The sequence below is a fragment of the Zonotrichia leucophrys genome, chromosome 3 (genome assembly GCF_028769735.1).
Source record: "Zonotrichia leucophrys gambelii isolate GWCS_2022_RI chromosome 3, RI_Zleu_2.0, whole genome shotgun sequence".
Taxonomy (NCBI): domain Eukaryota; kingdom Metazoa; phylum Chordata; class Aves; order Passeriformes; family Passerellidae; genus Zonotrichia; species Zonotrichia leucophrys.
In genome coordinates this window covers 111,120,764-111,139,763 of record NC_088172.1, presented here as the reverse complement: position 1 = coordinate 111,139,763, position 19,000 = coordinate 111,120,764, and the positions used below count along the sequence as shown (strand labels likewise).

Genomic DNA, 19,000 nt, shown 5'->3' with positions numbered 1-19,000 from the left:
AATGAAGCAGCTTCACATCCCTCAGTGTAATTAAACATTGGAGTTTTTTTTCCATCACCATCCTTTCGAGCCTTTCAGATGGGATAATCCATCATTTTAAAAGAGGGGCTTGATTCCAGTCAGGAGAAGGCATCCTGTGAATCTGTCGAATGCAGTGGCCCATGCTGATGATTGATGAGCCTCCCTTTCCAGCCCCCTCCTTTAGAGCTGTGTTCAGGATAATTCATCTGCACAATTCCTGAAAAATTTGGAGCTCTGCCTTGAGAAAGGCCCCTTCCTGTGGCTGGGGGTTGGAACGAGGTGTTCTTTAAGGTCTCTTCCAAACCTTTCCAGGATTGTGTGATTCTAAGACAATCTCCACCCTCAAATCACACTGCTGGGCCCTCCTGGCTTTCTTGTAGAGTTTATGAAAGAGTTTCTCTTCCTGTCCTGCCAGTTTTTGGTTTTAGATCTTTTCTTGCTCTTTTTTTCTTTGGATTATCAGAAATTGCCATCACCAGAGGATGGCTTCTTTCTTTCAGCCTGGAGAAGAGAATCTTCCGGGTGAAATCATTGAGGCCTTCCAGTACCTACAGGGAGCCTGCAGGAAAGATGGAGAGGAATATTTACAAGGGTCTGGAGAGACAGGAAAAGAATAATGGCTTTAAATTGAAATGGAGTAGGTTTAGATGGGATAATGGCAAGGAATTATTGGCTGTGAGGGTGCTGAGGCCCTGGCGTAGGGTGCCCAGAGAAGGTGTGGCTGCCCCTGGATCCCTGGAAGTGTCCAGGTTGGACAGGGCTTGGAGCAACCAGGGACAGTGGAAGGTGTCCCTGGCCATGGCAGGGGGTGGAATGAGATTGTTTTTAAGATCCCTTTCAACCCAAACCATTCTGGGTTTCCATGACTCTTATGGGCTGGCTGTTTTGATACATCAGGACAATTGGTCCAAGTGTCTTACTCATATGTTTGGATTCATCCTGATTGCCAGAGCTGGGAACTGATGGGCAGGAATTTATGATTTTTCATCTTACAGGTATGAGGAATGGATTTCTGCTGAAATAATTTGGACAACACCCACCTAATCAGTCTTTTGCCATGTCTGTAGTCTTGACTTTGGCAGTGGTTGGGCTCAGCCTGTGGCCTACTGAGAACAGGGACTGAAGGACTTCAGGGCTTTAGGATGACTGAAGTTCATTATCTGGGCACACTGCTATGTGGATGAAGTGTAGTAGTGTTGGTAACAGGTCAGATAAACTCATCAGCTGAATTTGTGATTCTTTCTGGCTCTAAACCAAAGTAAAATCATGGCATTATGTCTTTATATCCTCACACAACTGAGGTTCAGCACCGTTCCAGTCTGCGCTTTCAGAAGAAGGCTGGCTGTGGCAGATGTGTGATTCACTCTTGGATTTCTGGCAGCTGGGAAGCATCACCTAATTAGCCCAGGCAGGAGGCCGTGCTAATGTGGCTGAATTTCTTGTGGGAATGAGCTCCTGTCTCCATGTGACACCCAGCCCTGGAGATACCCAAGAACTTCACAACCGTCTCAGACATCTGTGTGGCATGGCAGTGCTCGGTGGGAACACTCCCAAACCTTCATCTAAGCTTGGATCAACAGAATTTCCTTGTGGTTCTTCCATAATAATTTGCCAAAAGTGAGAGCATCACTTTACCCCTGGAAAAGATGGAATTGTTCTCAGAAGACTTTGCATGCCCCAGCCTTGCATGGGTTGCTTTACCTGGGTATTTTTGTGTTCCTGAATGCTGTACCAGGGGAGGTTGGATACCCGGAGGAATTTCTTCATGGAAAGGGCTGTCAAACTTTGGAAGGGGCTGTCCCCTTCCTGTCCGAGTCCCCATCCCTGGAAGTGCCCATGGAACACTAGAACTGGACGTGGCACTCAGTGCTCTGGGCTGGCGTCAAGGTGGAGATTGGACTTAATCTTTGAAGTCTTGGAGGTCTTTTTCAACCTAAATGATTCTGTGATTCTGTGATATTGTTGGTCTAATCTCAGTCCAAGAATTTTGCAAAGCTCTTCACACCCCATTCATATTTCTTGATTTGAGAAAAACCTGAACCACAAGGTCCCAATGTCAAATTTCTGTTTTGTAGGGTGGGGATGGTGGAAGATCTCTAAGTTGGGATTGTTTCTTTGCCTCGATTTGTACCTATTCCCTGTTTTTAGCTGATTGTGGGAAATGTGGCTTTATGTAAAGACACTGGAAGTGAGAGTTCCCTCTCTGGCCTGCAATGTTTTTCTCCCGTGTGGTTGAGCTGTGTGCACACAGTGAGTTTTATTCAGGCAGCCTTGTGGGAATGCAGGACTCAGTTTGCCAATGAGAAGATTTTGACTAAGAAAGTAAATGAAATGATTTCTTATTTGTAAAATCCAGCACAATCTTTGGGTGAATCCAGTGTCCCATGTAGGAAGTGCTGAACTTCTTGAGTACAGCTCTCATTCAAAAATACAGAAGCTCAGCGTGTTTTATCTTTTTCCAGAATTTGGGGTAACACCATTTCACCTCTTCTACCCCCAGCACAGATAATGGACTTGTCTCATTGTTCTGATGTCATTAAACATCAAATGTGTACATTCTGTGGCAGATTAAGACCTTTCAGTATTGGTTTAGTTGGTACCAGGTTGCTGAAGAATACAGATTACCAGTCCCATCATTCATCATTGTATGAGTGTATTAATATTCAAAAACTCCTTCTTTCCAAGCAGTTGTCCTTTAGAAGAGACTGACACCTCACTGGGATTCAAATTGTTCCTGAGAAGGAGCCTGGTTCTTGTTTAGGGAAGCTCTGGAGTGCACAGAAGTCAATTGAAAAGCAAGAACCTTTGATCAAATCAAACAGTTGAAAGAGATCCTCCCCAATGAGCATCTCCAAAGTGTGGGGCCCTGACAAAGTCCTCCTGACTGTTAATTTAGGCTCTGTTTTATAATTCATTAGATTTGGGAGACTGAAAAAGCAACAAACAACCCCCTGACTTCTGCCAAGTGGCATATGGCTGTCATCTCTGCTCAGCCTCCAGTGCCCTGCTCAGCATTCCTGCTCTCCCAGGGATGAGCTGATCTATAAGAGGATTGCTCTGGATGGCTCTGTAAGGGCTCGAGATGTTGTTTCTCTGTCATTGATACAGAAAAGGGGGATGAATGGGATATGCAAAAAATACTACCAAAAAATCTTTGTAGATAATTTTATTTTTTAATGTTTGCAGAGGTGTAGAGCAAAGTGTGTATTGCTTGTTTTTTTAATGAGGCCATCCTCAGAGCTTTCCAGATTTTTTAGATTGTAATCTTGACTGCCTCCTTTAAGTTGCACCCTGACCATGGTCCTGCTGGCCATACAGAGGGACTTGGACTTTCAGCCCATCAGTTTTGTGCCTCTTCTGTAGTGTCACAATTTCTGTAAAGTAATATTTGACTTCCCTGTTAGGAAAAAGGGTGATTTTCTCCTCTCTCCCCGACCTTTCAGCCAGATACAAGCTCTTTGTTTGTGTTGACTCTGGCAATCACAAAGTTCTCTGCTCAGGCTGTAAATTAACCCTGCATGAATGGAAGTGAAACGTGGTTTCCAGCCAGGATTTAAATTGCCAGGAGCAGGGATGCTGGTGGGATCACCCTTCTGGCATCAGCACTGACCTGCAGTGCCTGAGCCAATTCCAAACCCTGCTGCTGTGCTCCTGGTTGGGGAGGAATGTGTCATGTTGCATCAGATCAGGAAGTTTGGCTGCTCTTTGTGGGGTGTCAGAAACTATTTCTCCAGACCTTTGGAAAAATCAATCTCATACCAGAGAAGAGTGTTTGGTGTGGTGCAAATATGAGTCCTGTAAAGAGCTTTAATCTTGAAATTCTCCTGACCTGTGTGTGGGTGAAGCCCTTTATCTGTCAGGGATTTCAGCCAGTTCAAGGTGACTTTAAAGAAAGGCTCCTTCTTGCTTTCATGGTCTGTACAAAAGTCAAGCAGACAACAAAGCCAATTTCTTTTAAGAGCAGGCTGGTCTAGTGGAAAGCGTCCCAATCCATGGCAGGAGATGGAACAAGATAATCTTTAAGGCCCTGTTGAACCCAAACCATTCTGTGATGCTGTGAAAATGTGTTTGGGAGAAATGAAAAATCCACTTGTCTCCTTCAGCTCTGCTCCTTCCTGAGCACAGTTTTGGTATTTCTGTTTGTTTGGGTAGTTCTGCTCCCCACATTCCTCAAAAGTACCCCATCATTCCCAGCCCACAGGAACCAACTCAGGTACAGCTACAATTCCTTGTGCTGAGTGCCTGTTGTCCACAAATCCCAGCATTTTTTATTTCTTCTGCCTTTCTGTTTGGATTTTTGAGTTAGTGGCAGAGAGGAAGCCAGCACTCCATAGTTGTGGTCACTCTGACCACAGGGTGAAGGACAAACCTGTGGCCACTGCTGCTCAGGGGCTGCTGGAATTTCCTCTCCAGCCTTGTGGATCCTTTGTGAATACCCAGAGAACCAAAGTCATTGTAGGGCATCTCATTCCCCCCTTTCCTGTCAGGGACAAGCCCTTATCTTGCCTGTGTTTGTGCAGGAAATGTAAGCAGGGCTGATGTTTTTCCAGCAGTTGAGGACCATCTGTCCTACAACAAACTCATCACCTGCCAGACTTGCTCAGAATGTCTCTCAGTCCATATGTCTTGTGTATCCATGATAAAGAAGAAATGTAGGAGCCATTTCTCCTCCCTGTGACCTTCCAAACATGCTGGCATTTAGCCTTGGTGCTGATACAGGAGTTCTCCAGATTAATATCTGCTTTTTGTTGTGCTGACCCAGTTTGCTTGCAGAGGCGATATTTATTTCTCCCCAGCTTTGAAGGCCTGTACTTTTTTTAGACATTGCATAAGGAATCTATCATCTGCAAATAATTAAAATTAGACACTAGAAATGACATTGTGTTGCTAATGAGCAGATGTGTCTACTTATACCAGTGGAAGAACAGCTGTACACATAAAAAACGCTGCAGCCACCCTAAACCAACATTTGGTATTCTGCTACAGGCCTGGAACTCCATTTGGAGATTAAAGGCAAAAAAAGAATCTCTCATTTTTATGTTTTGCCTTTACATTTTTGTAACTCGCTTCCCTTTTATAATTTGAGTGAGATTTGTGAGTCTCAGATTAAAGCACCTTTGTCATGTATTTCAAACGTTATAAAGAGCCTTGATGGTCTCAGCATTATTACAAGGTGTAACAAAAACCAGTAAAAATACAAAATCTATTGTCACCAGGCATATTAAATATATTCAAAATAGAATTACCAGCCCCTCAGGGAGCCATTCTTGGTCCAATACTCCTCAATATTTTCATTAATGACTCGGAGGATACAGTGAAGAGGATGCTAATTAAATCAGTGGTACAGACATTGCTGGAAGGCTCTTGAAGGAAGCGAATAAAGCACAGCCCTGTGTTGATAAATGAACAAAAGCCATGGAAATCGATGTGCCAGGACACAATAAAGATAAATGTGAGGTGGTTCCTTCAGGGATGGACACTCAAGAGTAGAACTGGGTTGTTTGATAGGAGTCTTTCTGTTGTCTTCTTCTAATTCCTTCTCTTTCCAATGAAATCCCAGTGGTGGGACAGTTGATTGATGGTGATTCATCTCACCAGCTATGAATTTAGTCCCCTGCCCAAAACCACCTCCAAAATACCTGTGGTCTGGGGTTTTTTAAAGTAGCAAAGTCTTTGGCAGAGTTGTACTTTGAGAATGCAGCTTCATCTCCTTCCTGAACTGAAATCTTGTGTTTTGTTGTTCCCACTCTTTGTGTTTCTCCAGGAGTAAACAGGCATTAAAAATAAATTGGTGTTATTAGGCTGTTTTGCATCCCCAGGAATTTCAGCTGCCGTGCCCTAATTTGCACGTTAGACTCTTCTTATCCATATAAATTAGAATAGACTTTTCCTGACCTATATTTGCAGTTTAGGAGATGATGTTTTCCCTGCATCTTTCTTAATGAAGGGGATTATTAACCAGAGCAGTGGTTTCCTGAGGTGGGCTGAACACTTTGCATTTTGAAGTGAGTGCTGCTGAATCAATTCTGGCTCAAGGGCAAAAGTCCTTCTGGGCTCTGAATTCCTCGTTCAACTGTTTTTAGGTTCTTTATTTTACACCTGACAAGGATGTGTGGGCCATTCCCCCAGAACTACTGAAAATTAAAACTCTGACACTGTGGGAAACATGAATCCACCTGAGGGAGGTGAGGTTTACACTGGAAAAATGAGATTATATTTTATATACATACATATATATAAATATAAAATAAAGATATTTATTTTATAATATAAAATAAAATGTCATGTGGGTCTCTTCCAACTCAGAATATTCTGTGACTCTGTGATATAAGAACAAGATGATCTTTAAAGGTCCATTCCACGATGCCGTGGTTCTATCCATGAAGCCAACAGGGAATGTGGTGGGAATAACAGCATCTAAATTTTCATGTGTTTGTAGAATTAGGAGAGGGCAACCTTAGAAAGTCTTTTTCTGCAGAATTTTTTGATGGATTGTTCCTAATCCTTAGGCAAGGAAAACAATAGATGAAGTCAAAACAAAGAGATACCAAACATTGTTTTCTTCTTCAAATAATAGTGAATTTACTGTACTTGGGTCTGGAAATCTGAGGCACTGAAGCGTGGCATCATTAATCATAGTTTATGGTGATTATTAGTAGGCTTTTAATCTTTGTTTTCGTGTATAATTAGGTACAAGAGGTCAAAGCTGACTCTCTTCTGAACAACAATATTTTCAATGAATGACTGTTTTTCTCTGCCTGCAATTTCCTTGTGCATATTTATAAGAGCACACTTGTCTGTGTTTTGAGAGAGCAGTGTCCCATGAGCTTATCTGCTGATAAAAGCAAATGACAACATTATTATTTTTATTATCACTAATTATTTTTATTACTATTGCAACAGCACCTGGTGGATCAGAGTGGGTTTGGATTCGTAGTGCTGGCAAATGCCTAAATTGAGGCAAGGCACTAATGAACAGCAGATAAATGAAGAGAAAGGAGAAGGCACATGAAGAAAACAACAGCAAATCTGTGTGATTCCATAGCTGAACCCATGTGGTAACTGCTCTGAATCCCTGCATTTCTTAATTATATTTTTCCCCATCACCAGTTGTTGTCCAACTTTTGGTAGCATCATAGCAAAGTTAAGCCCTGAAGAAAATCAGCAATGAGGGCCCAATTCTGGTGCCAAAACAGAAGTACCTTCACCATATCAGCTGCTTTTGGGTATTATCCCTGTTTTCCAGCAGTTAGAAAATGTGGAGCTCAATTCTGCCCTCTGTCATATCCTCCAGTCTCTTCCACACATCCCTGCTGCATGCATTTTATTGGGGATTGCAGGCTATCAGGATCTCCAAGCAGGCTTGTCTCACCGGCACAGCCAGGAGGGATAAAGGCTGAGCTAAATCCACTTAAATTTAGATGTTTCCATGGGCATGGAGGGGCTCAGCTGCCACAGGTGTGGGAAGAGCTGGACAACACTGTTGACTCAAATGAGGCATCAGTGTTTGGTCAGTTTTGGTTGCCTAAACCAAACCTCAGTTCCAGCTTCACCAATAAATATGCATAAAAATTTCATTCCCTTCCCATATTCATAGAATTGTGGAATTGTCTTGAGTTGGAAGGGATCTTAAAAGCTATCACATCCCACCCACTACCATGGGCAGGGAAACTTCCCACTATCCCAGGTTGATCCAAGCTCTGTCCAACCTGGCCTTGGACACTGCCAGGGATCCAGGGGCAGCCACAGCTTCTCTGGGAAACCTGTGACAGGGCCTCCCCACCCTCACAGCCAGGAATTCCTTCCCAATATCCCATCCATCCCTGCCCTCTGGCAGTGGGAAGCCATTCCCTGTGTCCTGTCCCTCCATCCCGTGTCCCAAGTCCCTCTCCAGCTCTCCTGGATCCCCTTTAGGCCCTGGAAGGGGCTCTGAGCTCTCCCTGGTTCCTTCATTTCTCCAGACTGGACATTCCCAGCTCTCCCAGCTTGGATCCAGAGGGGCTCCAGCCTTTGGAGCATCTTGGTGGTTTCCTCTGGAATTTCACCAGCAGGTTGAGGTTCATCCATCCCCCAGATAGGTTTTTAAGAGAAAGTACCTCTGAAAAAGCCTAGTGCCTATTTATGGCAGAAAATGTGTAAAATCCTGCCCAAACCCAATTATTTAACTTTTGATTAAAGTGAAGTTCAAGTTTGATTAAAGCAAAAGTCCCCTACAATAAGTTTAGTGCCATTAAGGATGATTTATGTGCATAATTCACTGTTCTATTCATCTGTTCTTTGCACTACAGGTAAATATGAATTTTCAATTAATAATTAGAAATGGATTAACACTTTTGCCTGCCAGTGGTACTTGAGTTAACACTTGAGCTTTGTTGCACTCATCCAAAGCAAACCTGTGAGGGGTTTTTTTCTGGGTTCAGGTTGATGATGCGCTTCCTTCAAAGGTCAAAGAGCATTCAAAAATGCATTGGTACATTGTTATATCTGAGGGAATTAATAAATAATGAATATACAGGGAACTTTTCTTCTAAACCAAGTCTTCCTGGAGAATTTCTAGTTTTTAAAAATAAGTATAAAATATTTGAAGTGTTAGAGGAGCAGTATTGTCCCTGCAATGTGAATCATGGAATGGTTTGGGTTGGAAAAGACCTCAAAGATCTTTTAGTGACAAAAAAGGACCAAAACCAGAGTTTCCTCCTTGACACTAAAAACTGTGTATGTTGAAAACTTTCTAAACCTTGTTGACAGTGCAAAACTTCTCTTTATTATGTACAAGCTCATTAATTCTTTTAAACCTCCTGAAGAAACTATTTTCTATTTAATTTATACTTCCTGCACCACGGCACCTTGAAAATCATCCAGAGCTCTCAATGCACAGCTCTGTAACAAAATTCTTTCCTATTAACATTTTTCTCCTTTAATCATGTGCCATAAAGAGTTTTACTTTCCCCTGGCAACTTTTAAGCTGTATGGATGTAATCATTAGAGTGAGTGATGACATCAAGCCAGGCTGACATGGTGCCATTGATTTTTACTAAATAATGATATGATGAGCTGGAAGAAGGAGTTTTATTAGTCTTAACTCAGCAAGGATTGATTGGGGAGAAGAAAATGACCAATCCGTATCTCAGGTTGCTGCAGGTATAAGAAAATAAGTGACAGCTGCAGAAAAGTCTATAAATCACAGGAAAAATTATGATAAAAATAAGAGCTATGAACTGCCCTTTAAAATTTCACTGGATGGCAGAGAAGAGTTGAAGAGACCTCAGCCATTTATCTCCATTATGCCTGGGATCCTCCGAGAATAGCAAAGTTGACGGATGATGCCATTACCTTTTTTTTATTATTTTTAAATGGAAGGAAGATAAGGAGTGGTGTATAAGTGTTACTTTCAAGTCATTAGAGGATTGAGTCTTTGAAATAATTCCTTGATTTAGCCAATGAAATAAAGTGTCTTTTGCTTTAGCTTTCTGTAGGTAATGTATTAAACATCGGCTTTTTGGAAACAAATCTGCTTGTTTGCAGTTTCTGAAGGAAAAAAAACAGTACTGGGAAATATGTTTTCTTATTAATCAGAGAATCACAGAATGGTTTGGGTTGGAAGGGAACTTAAAGATCATCCCATTCCAGCCCCTGCCCTTGAGCAGAGACACCTTCCACTATCCCAGGTTGCTCCAGGTCTTGTCCAGTCTGGCCTTGGGCACTTCCAGGGATGGGGATTCCATATTCCAGTCCATATTCTAGTCATTCAAACCAAAGGAGAGCCAGAATTTAATGCTTTCATGCCAAAGAATGTGAAGAAGACAAAACTAAATCATTCCTACCCAGGTGCATCAGAAGATACCAAAGTGTTGGTAAGAAAGGGATTTTAGAGCCATTTCTTTGCCTATTATCTATACTTGGGCAGATATCAGCTTGGCAATGTGTTTTTATTCCATGGCAGTCTCAACCTGGGAACTGTTCCTTTGACAGGATCTGGGAGCTCATCACAACCCTCTTCTCTCCAGCCACCATCCTCACACAAGTTTCCATTTCATATACATCAGAGCTCAGCTCCTGGGGGCTTTTTGTGGTTAATTGGTGCTCTGGGCTCTGCTGGCACAGTGAGGACATTTCATGTTCTCCAGAGTGGTCAGGGCCGAGCTCTGCTGAGATGCTTTGGTCAGCCAGAGGGAAATTCCTGAATATGATCCATGCCCAACATCTGAACATGTTTGGAGCTGCAGATGCCCTCATCTACTCTGATTCTCCAGAGAGAAGAATTTACAATGACAACTCAATGCTCACACAGGATCTGAGCTGTTGGATTTTGGACTTTTTCATACTTTGGCACCACACAACCATATCCAAACCCCACATATTTTTGTCTTTTGCCAGAGAGGTACAAATTCTCTGCTTTTCTCTCTGTTCTAAAATCAGCCTCTCTGTCAAAGCACCTCTTTGACAAGAGGATTTCTGGCTGTTCCTGGCACATCAGCTGATTTTCTTTCTTCCAGGCCTCACCAGTGACTGCCAGGCTGTTTCCTCAGAGGTCTGTTTGTCCCTTTTCGTGCTGGATGTGTTCCTGATCACCTGGTCAGGGACACAGGGTTGGCCTTTTCCAGTCTCTGTCTTGCCCCACTGATATTACTGAAGTAGATCTGGATGAGAACAATTCCTTTATGGAAAGGGTTGTCCAGGTCTGGCACAGCTGCCCAGGGCAGGGGTGGTGTCCCCATCCCTGGAGAAATTTAAAATCCATGTAGAAGTGGCACTTGGGGACATGGGTGGCCTTGGCAGTGCTGGGGGATGGTGGGACTTGGTGATCTCTGAGGCCTTTTCCACCCTCAGGGATTCTCTGATTCCTCAGGGTTAATAAATTTTCTTTAAGAAATTTAGATCTTCCAACTTTAAGAAGGAATCTGTTTTTCATCTCAGTCCTGAATGAAAGGGAGGTTCAGGTCCTACTGACATATTTCCCTCTTATCCCTGAAGAAAAGATTGATCTCCTGGAGCTACCCTAAAATCTATCCCTAAACTGGCAGGTTTTGCTCATGGCAGGGATGGCACTGGGTGATCTTTAGGGTCCTTCCTAACCCAAACTGTTTCATGATTCTATGAAAATGTATTTCTTAGAAGTGAAGCTCTTAGCAGTGGAATGTGGCTTTAGGTGCATTGTTCAAGAGATAAATGCTCTTTGTTGCTTGGATGTTGTCTTATTTCCCACCTGGATTTTGGATACTTTGACTTTCAATTGCCCTTCCAAGTTGAACAACTTTGGCAAGACTGAAGAGCCTCATTTCTCTTTTTTTTTTTTTTTTCTTCTCTAGAAATGTATTTTTAATTTAGAGTCAGTTCTCCTCTTAACCTTCTCTTCAATAAATTAATTAAGCTGACTGGCTCTCAGATATTATGTCATGGTGGCACATGCAGATATTAAATAATCTGATTTTTTCACTCAGAGCATGTTCACTTGAGCTCATACCAAACTTGCACTCCAAAATTCATGCTGGAAATCAGCACCCTCTGTAGTGATCCTCCATTTAGAGAGATTTTTGTAATCTCCTCCCTAGTTGGTTGTTAAACAGTTTGTTAAGCAATAAATAGATTTGCAGAATGTTAATGCTTAAGCTCAAGCATCAATCAGCATTAACATATTCTGGCAAAATTAAAGCTTTCCTGGCCTGTCCTCATTTTATCCCAAATTGGCTTTACCAGAGCTCCCTGCCACCCTGGAAGAACTTCCAAAGGAATGAGCAAAATATCCTCTGGTGGCACTTGCCACTATTAAGTATTGATGAAGAACATTGTTATTGCTTTTATTGTAATAATACATTTTAACAGCTAAAAAATAACCCAAATCATCAGAAAACTCCAGAAGATGTTTTGGAATTAGATTCTTTCATGTAACTGTTGGTCATTGAATGGAATTTTTGTCCTTATACATATTTTAAAATATTTTTGTGTCTTGTTTTTCATGAATATTTCAGGCAGTTTTTGTTTGTTTATTGTATTTCCCTTTAAATCATTTTTTGTTGCCCTGGGGAGTCCAAGAGGGATAAATCCATGATTTAATGAGGAGTAGTGAGTTGATGGCATCTTTTTCCCTCCAGTACCACAGGCTCTTTCTCCACCCTCTGTCCTATCAGGACATCCATTTCCTTTTCCATTTCATCTCCACAATCCTGACACTTGATGGGAATCCTCAGAGGGGCTTCTGCAGCCTGGTGGCAATCCTAACACCAATCCTGATGATTTCCAATTTGTCTTGGATTGCAGCTTTTTGGGAGGACTCTGTCTGCTGGTCTGGATGGACATGGGGAAGTGAAAAAATTGGAGTTTCTTAAGAAAAGTCAAAATTCACACATTTTATTCCAGCAAAGCATAAAGTTGGGTTCTTGAACACAAAATTGGGAAGAAGGGGAGAAAGGCAGCGATAACAGAGCTGCCAATACAGCTGCAGAAGCACATGTCCAGAGAATTCTTGATGCTAAAGCTGCTCTGAGGCTGTTTGAGTTTAGGGAATGGTGCACAGCAAAGCTGGCTGTAGAGACTGGGAATGGGAATGGGAATGGGAATAGGAATGGGAATGAGCAGTGGCTTCCCAGTACTGCAGTGCCAAACCAGATCTGGGCTGGTCACCTGAGGGGACAGTTGTGACCTCTCTGCTTTGGCCCAGTGTTTTGTAGCTTTGCAGGGAGAATTCATCCCATATTTTGCAAATTTGTACATGAACTACTTCATACATCGGGCCTTTTGAAGGGGTTACACATATCAGCAGAAATATCACAGAATCCTGGTGCCAAAATTGCCTATCCAGCCTGGTCTTGAACTCCTTCAGGGATGGGAAGTCCACAAACTCTCTGGGGAGCCTGTCACAAAAATAACTATTTTTCTCCAAAAGTATTTTGTACCTCTCTCCCACTAAGTTGTATTCCCACAGCACAAGAAAGATTATAAGCACTTGATAAAGTCAACATTTTTGGTAACCATTTGCATGGTTCAAAATCAGTTTTTTTAAGAGCATCATGATTACAGTGACTGCAGACTAATTATTTAAGGTTTGACATCTGTATTTGACTATTGTGTGATGGAACAAAACCATAAATGCTCATATTTCGTTTCCATGACATTTAAAAGAGTTATCAGCATTGAATCCCTTCAGGACTCTTTAACCAAAGACTTGGACTCCCTAAAACTCCCTGCTGAGTGTGCATGGCAGAAACTGTGCTGAATTTACTGGGAGGTGTTCCATGGCAGGGGGTTGGAATGGGATGAGCTTTAAGGTCTCTCCCAATCCAATCCAACTCAATCCAACCCAACCCAACCCAGCCCAATCCAAGCCAATCCGACCAAACCCAATCCAAGCCAATCCAACCCAACCCAACTCAATCCAACACAACCCAGCCCAGCCCAACCCAACTCAACCCAACCCAATCCAATCCAACCCAACCTTACCAAACCCAGCCCAACCCAACCCAATCCAACCCAATCCAATCCAGCCCAACCCAACCCAATCCAACCCAATCCAACCCAACCTAACCCAAGCCAACCCAATCCAAGTCAAGCCAACCCAACCCAACCCATGTTGGGATTCTGTGGGATGGGGAGGTTCTGGACTTCTCCCAGCCCCCATGGAAGGAGGGAAGCTGATCCCCCTGCCTTGTTTTCCCCCAGGGATGCGGCAGGGGAACGACGTCGGCACTCAGTACCGCTCGGCCATCTACACCTATTCCCAGGAACAGATGGAAGCTGCCCTGAGGTCCAAGGAAGAATATCAGAAGGTAACACTGGGCAGGGGGTGGAGTGGTTTCAGCTGTGAGCACAAGGTCACAGATGTCACCAGTTAACATAAAATCATTCCCTGCGCATTGCACGCTCCGTGCTGCTGTTGCAGCTCCTCAGTCCAATGCCCAACTTGCATCATAGTTGCTTTAAATTCCAAGTTTTAGGAATCATTTTTTGGTGTTAGTAATTTTATAACCATGCAGAAAGAGAAATAGCTCCTTGTGCAGAGATATTTTGAGTCTCTTCTACAAATTTATTTAATGTGGGTTCACCAGAACAGAAATCTGTGTACTTAAAGCTATTCAAGCTTTTCTGGACCCCAAACCATGAAGGGTGAACCCAAAATCCCAGATCCAAGAGTTCCTGAACATTGCTGATCAATCACTGAGCTAGATAACTCAGGATCACCCACCTGATGCTTATGAGATGCTTCTATCAAGCCTTTCCATGAATGTCTTGGGTGAGGTGTGACAGCCTGTGACTTACTGAGAGTGTTTGCTGTGACACAAGGATTTGTGTGAGAGAACATCCACCAATTCCCTTTCTTACACTGAATTTTTCCCTGTTTTTCGGGGAGAATGGATTCTGTCTCTTTCCTGCCACTTTGTTATTTAAGTAAAGGCAGAGGGATTAGTATCCTGCAGTGCTGTTGCACTGTGGTGCTGCCCAGTGCTCTGCAAAACCCAGATTCTGCAGCAGGAAAATATTAAATTATTCTAATTTATATGAAAAAACCCCACTCACTTGGGACATCAGGGCAGTAAACTTAAGTAGTACCAAAAGACAATCAGTGTTCATTATATTTAATTATTCAATCACCTCACACGTGTTGTGTTAAAGAATCAGGAGTTTTGGTATATATTTTATGTTTAAAGTAAAAAGCTCTTTTTACATTAGCCAGAAGGTCCCAAAAGGCAGCAGATTGTTTTTTACCAGTGTGGGTATGACTGGGTGAGCTCCTAGGACTGGTTCCTACTTGAAATTGGAATTATTTTGAGTGCAGAGAGGTGCTCAGGACTGCAGGTAAGTGATTTCCAGATCTGATAACTATGTGTGTTAATGAAGTGCTCAGTGCTTATATTTGTTTCTGATGGGAGTAAGTCACTCTTGAAGGTGTTTATCTGGTGGTTTTGGAAGACATTTATCATTTAAAACTTCTTTTTACTCATTATTTACCTCAGATCCACTGCTTTTCCAAATTCCTTTTATTCCTTTCCTTTCGCATCTGCTGACCAACATCACCCTGCAAATCTTACAGCTTTAATTTGCTTTCCCAACTCTATTATCCTCTGCTGTTATTTGTCATTAAATAAATACTGACATGAGAGCAAAATTGCCATGTGTGAGATTGCAATATGATATTACAGAAATTTCCATCATCAAATAGATTTCCTTAATGGCACCATTTAAAATTTACCTACTTTGAAAAGTGTGTGTAATTAGTACATTTATATAATTAGGCACAACTGTAAGTGAGCACATGTAGAGTTTGTTTTTGCACTGAAGTGGGGAAGGAAGGGATGGTGTTGCCAGCTAAGGAAACCCAGCAAATATGCACTGAAATTCCTCAGGGATGTGTGTTTCCCATGTATTATTAACAACAATATCTCCAATATTATCTACTGGGGTATTGCAGGAGCAGTGGAATGGCTGTGTGGGAAACACACTGAGCAAACAATTTGTTCAGGAATCCCTTTTCATATTAAATGCTGTGCATTCCATTATTTTAATGTAAATGTAATACAGCCACTTTCCTTATTATTGCAGCAATTTAAAATAAATATCAAGCTTTTTCTGGCAGTGACACATGCCAGATAATCATGGATAAAAATGTGGGAATGGCACAATTTTTTCCGTGATAAGCAGTGCTGCCTGCAGCAAGGGAGGAAGGACTAACAAATACTACAATAACTGCAGTGTGCATGGGTGACTCCAGCGTTTTTTGGCACTGAAAAGGAAGAAAAATAAAATCAAAATGTCATTTATTTTTTTGTTCCCTGAATAATTGTGCATGTGCTCTTAGATGTGGTTTGAGCTGAGGGCCTGAAAGAGCCCTAAAAATGGCCTTCAACCAGAAAATGATGGGCTTGCTAGATGAGGTTTGGGTTTTTTTCCTAACTGGCTTCTGGTGTCCAGGGAAGGGAACAGAGCTGGGGAAGGGGCTGAGGGAGCTGGGAAGGGGCTCAGCCTGGAGAAAAGGAGGCTCACGGGGGACCTTGTGGCTCTGCACAACTCCCTGACAGGAGGGGACAGCCAGGGGGATTTGGGCTCTGCTCCCAGGGAACAGGGACAGGATGAGAGGAAATGGCCTCAGGCTGTGCCAAGGTGGGGTCTAGATTGGATATTGGGGAAAAATTCTTCACAGAAAGGGTGAGCAAGCATTGGAATGGGTTTCCCAAGTCAGTGGTGGAATCACCATTCCTACAGGGATTTAAAAGCTGTGGATATGGTATTTGGGGACATGGATCAGTGGTGGCCTTGGCAGTGTTAGGAGATGCTTGGATTTGATGATCTCAGAGTGCTTTTCCAACCTCAGTGATGCTGGGATTCAGTTTTAAGTGCCAATAATCAGATTTATTACCAGGCTGTGAGGAGACCCTCGGGTGCCCTGAGCCCAGGTATCCATCTATTTTGAATTGTGAAACTTGTTGCTGATTCCTGCAGCTGCTTTGAGAGCTGAGAAGTGGCAGGAGAGCACTGAATTCACATCCAGCCATGGGGCTGGAGCTGCTGAGGGAGCTGAGAGCAGGAGTCACAGTCAGCTGCTGGTGACAGACTGTAATACAATAGTGCTGCTGCTAAACGGTGACACAATGGAACTGTAATCAGAAAAACATCAAATGAGGGCCAGGCCTTGGTGAAATCACTGTGAATGAACAGCTTTGCCTGAAGCTGAGGTTTTTTAATACAGGTGAACCTGAGGTTACTCAATTTTCAAGACAGTTGCTCAGCTGGGTTTAGTTTTCAAATGAATTATCGAGGCAATTGTAATCCAGAGAATGAAATCAGGGTGGGAAGAAGTTTGTATTATTTTCTTTTTTTCAGAGTCAGACCTTGCAGTTGTTTTGTCAAGCACTAGCACTGGGTTGTCAGGCTCTGAGAATACACTGAGTGCCTCCCCTGCAGGGAATTACAGAATGGTTTGATTTAAAATGGACCTTAAAAATCATCCATGGGCCATGGTCAGGGACAGCTCCCACTATCCCAGGTTGCTCCAAGCCTTGTCCAGCCTGGCCTTGGGCACTTCCAGGGACCCAGGGGCAGCCACAGCTTCTCTGTGTACCCTGTGCCAGGGCCTCCTCACAGGAAAGAATTCCTCCCCAATATCCCATCTTTCCCTGTCTTCTGGCAGTGGGAAGCCATTCCCTGTGTCCTGTCCCTCCATCCCTTGTCCCCAGTCCCTCTCCAGCTCTCCTGGAGCCCCTTTAGGGCCTGGAAAGGGCTCTGAGCTCTCCCTGGATCCTTCTTTTCTTCATGTGAACATCCCCAGCTCTCGCAGCCTGGCTCCAGAGCACAGGTTCTGGGTGGATGCATTCCATGGAATCAGAAACACAAGGAATTAGCAGAAGATGCAACATTCCCTGCAGCACAGCACTTCAGCAGACACTGGGAATCTTCCATCAGCTTTCTGAGATAGGATGTGGGAACAAACCAGCAAAACCCTCAGGTGCAAGAAAAAGACCTTTACATTTGTTATTAAGGAAAAAGATTGAAAAGCTGGAGTTTCCTAAAGCATTCCAAAAGCAATGAGCTTTGGAGCAGTGTGACCATGTTCACAGGGGTCTCAGTTTGAGGGAAGAGACGAGGATTTGACCCCATGTTTCAGAAGGCTTGATTTATTATTTTATGATACATATATAACATTAAAACTGTACTAAAAGAATAGAAGGAAGGATTTCATCAGAAGGCTGGCTAAGAATAGAAAAATAAGGAATGATAACAAAGGCTTGTGTCTCGGACAGAGAGTCTGAGCCAGCTGGGCTGTGATTGGCCATTAATTAGAAACAACCACATGAGACCAATCACAGATGCACCTGTGGCATTCCACAGCAGCAGATAATCAATGTTTACATTTTGTTCCTGAGGCCTCGCAACTTCTCAGGAGGAAAAATCCTAAGGAAAGGATTTTTCATAAAAGATGTTTGCGACAGAGCAGCAACCTGCAAGGAGGTGAAGTGGTCAGGATTGTATTTGTCAAAGCTGGAGGCAGGGCTGTTTACAGACCTCTGGGATCTGCAGTTCTGAGTGGTTAATTCCATGAAGGAATGGCTGGCACTGGGAATTCACAACCTTCATCTGTGTTTTATCTGACTGCTGTGTGAAATCAGAGCAGGCTTTGCCTGGGCGATTTTTGGTTGGGAGAAGTTAAATAGCTCTTTAAAAATGAGATTGTTTTTATTAAAGCAATACAATAGTCAATAAAAAAATAACACCTGCTTACTCCTCTTCAAATTATGTCTAATTCAGAGCTTTATGTGTCAAATTATCTCTGCTTCACTCTGCTGTGAATGGCAAGGACTTGATTCCTGATTGATGGTGGTGGCTCTTGTGGAGACAAGCAAAGCTGATCTGATAAGCTGAGCCATTCTTTGGGTTGTAATCACTTTTCTGTGCTGCAGAGATACCCTTTGTATGTTCATGCCTCTTGGAGAAAGCTGCATTTGGCTATGCATGAGGAGGTTTTGTGTGAGCACTTGTGAACTCTTTTCATGTTACTGTAACTGCAGAAAATTTGACTTTGCCACTCTGATAAAATTCGGGCACCTCACATTGGGGAAATCTCTCAAAACTAATCCTAATCTATTTCTTGAAGACAGTGGCAGCAAGATAAAAGCATTAATGGCATGAAGTTAGGATGAACTTGTGGATGTGTCTACCTGGACTCCAGCAAGGCCTTTGACAACATCTCCCATGGCTTATTCCTGGAAAATCCAGCAGCCATGGCCTGGGCAGGTTCCCTCAGGGCTGGGTTAAGAACTGGTGATGGCTGGGCACAGGGAGAGCTGGGGAATGATGCTGCACTTGGTGACAACAGCCCCTGCAGCTCCAGGCTGGGGCAGAGGGGCTGGAAAGGGCCCTGGGGGTGATGCTGACATGAGCCAGGGGTGCCCAGGTGGGCAAGAGGCCAAAGTGGCAGCTCTGGGGTGGCAGCAAGAGCAGGGCAGTGCTGTCCCCTGTGCTGGCACTGCTGGGGCACCTCCAGCCCTGGGGA

General features: G+C 43.2%; 1 protein-coding gene across 2 annotated transcripts in view; it reads left to right on the top strand.

Annotated features, from left to right (window-relative positions):
* The window catches only part of MSRA (methionine sulfoxide reductase A), a 243,412-nt gene that overhangs the window by 147,013 nt on the left and 77,399 nt on the right, over positions 1-19,000 (top strand). For both annotated transcript variants that reach the window (XM_064709948.1, XM_064709949.1), the window contains exon 5: positions 13,678-13,784. In XM_064709948.1, coding sequence (XP_064566018.1) covers positions 13,678-13,784 — 107 coding nt within the window. The remainder of the gene's footprint in view (positions 1-13,677; positions 13,785-19,000) is intronic.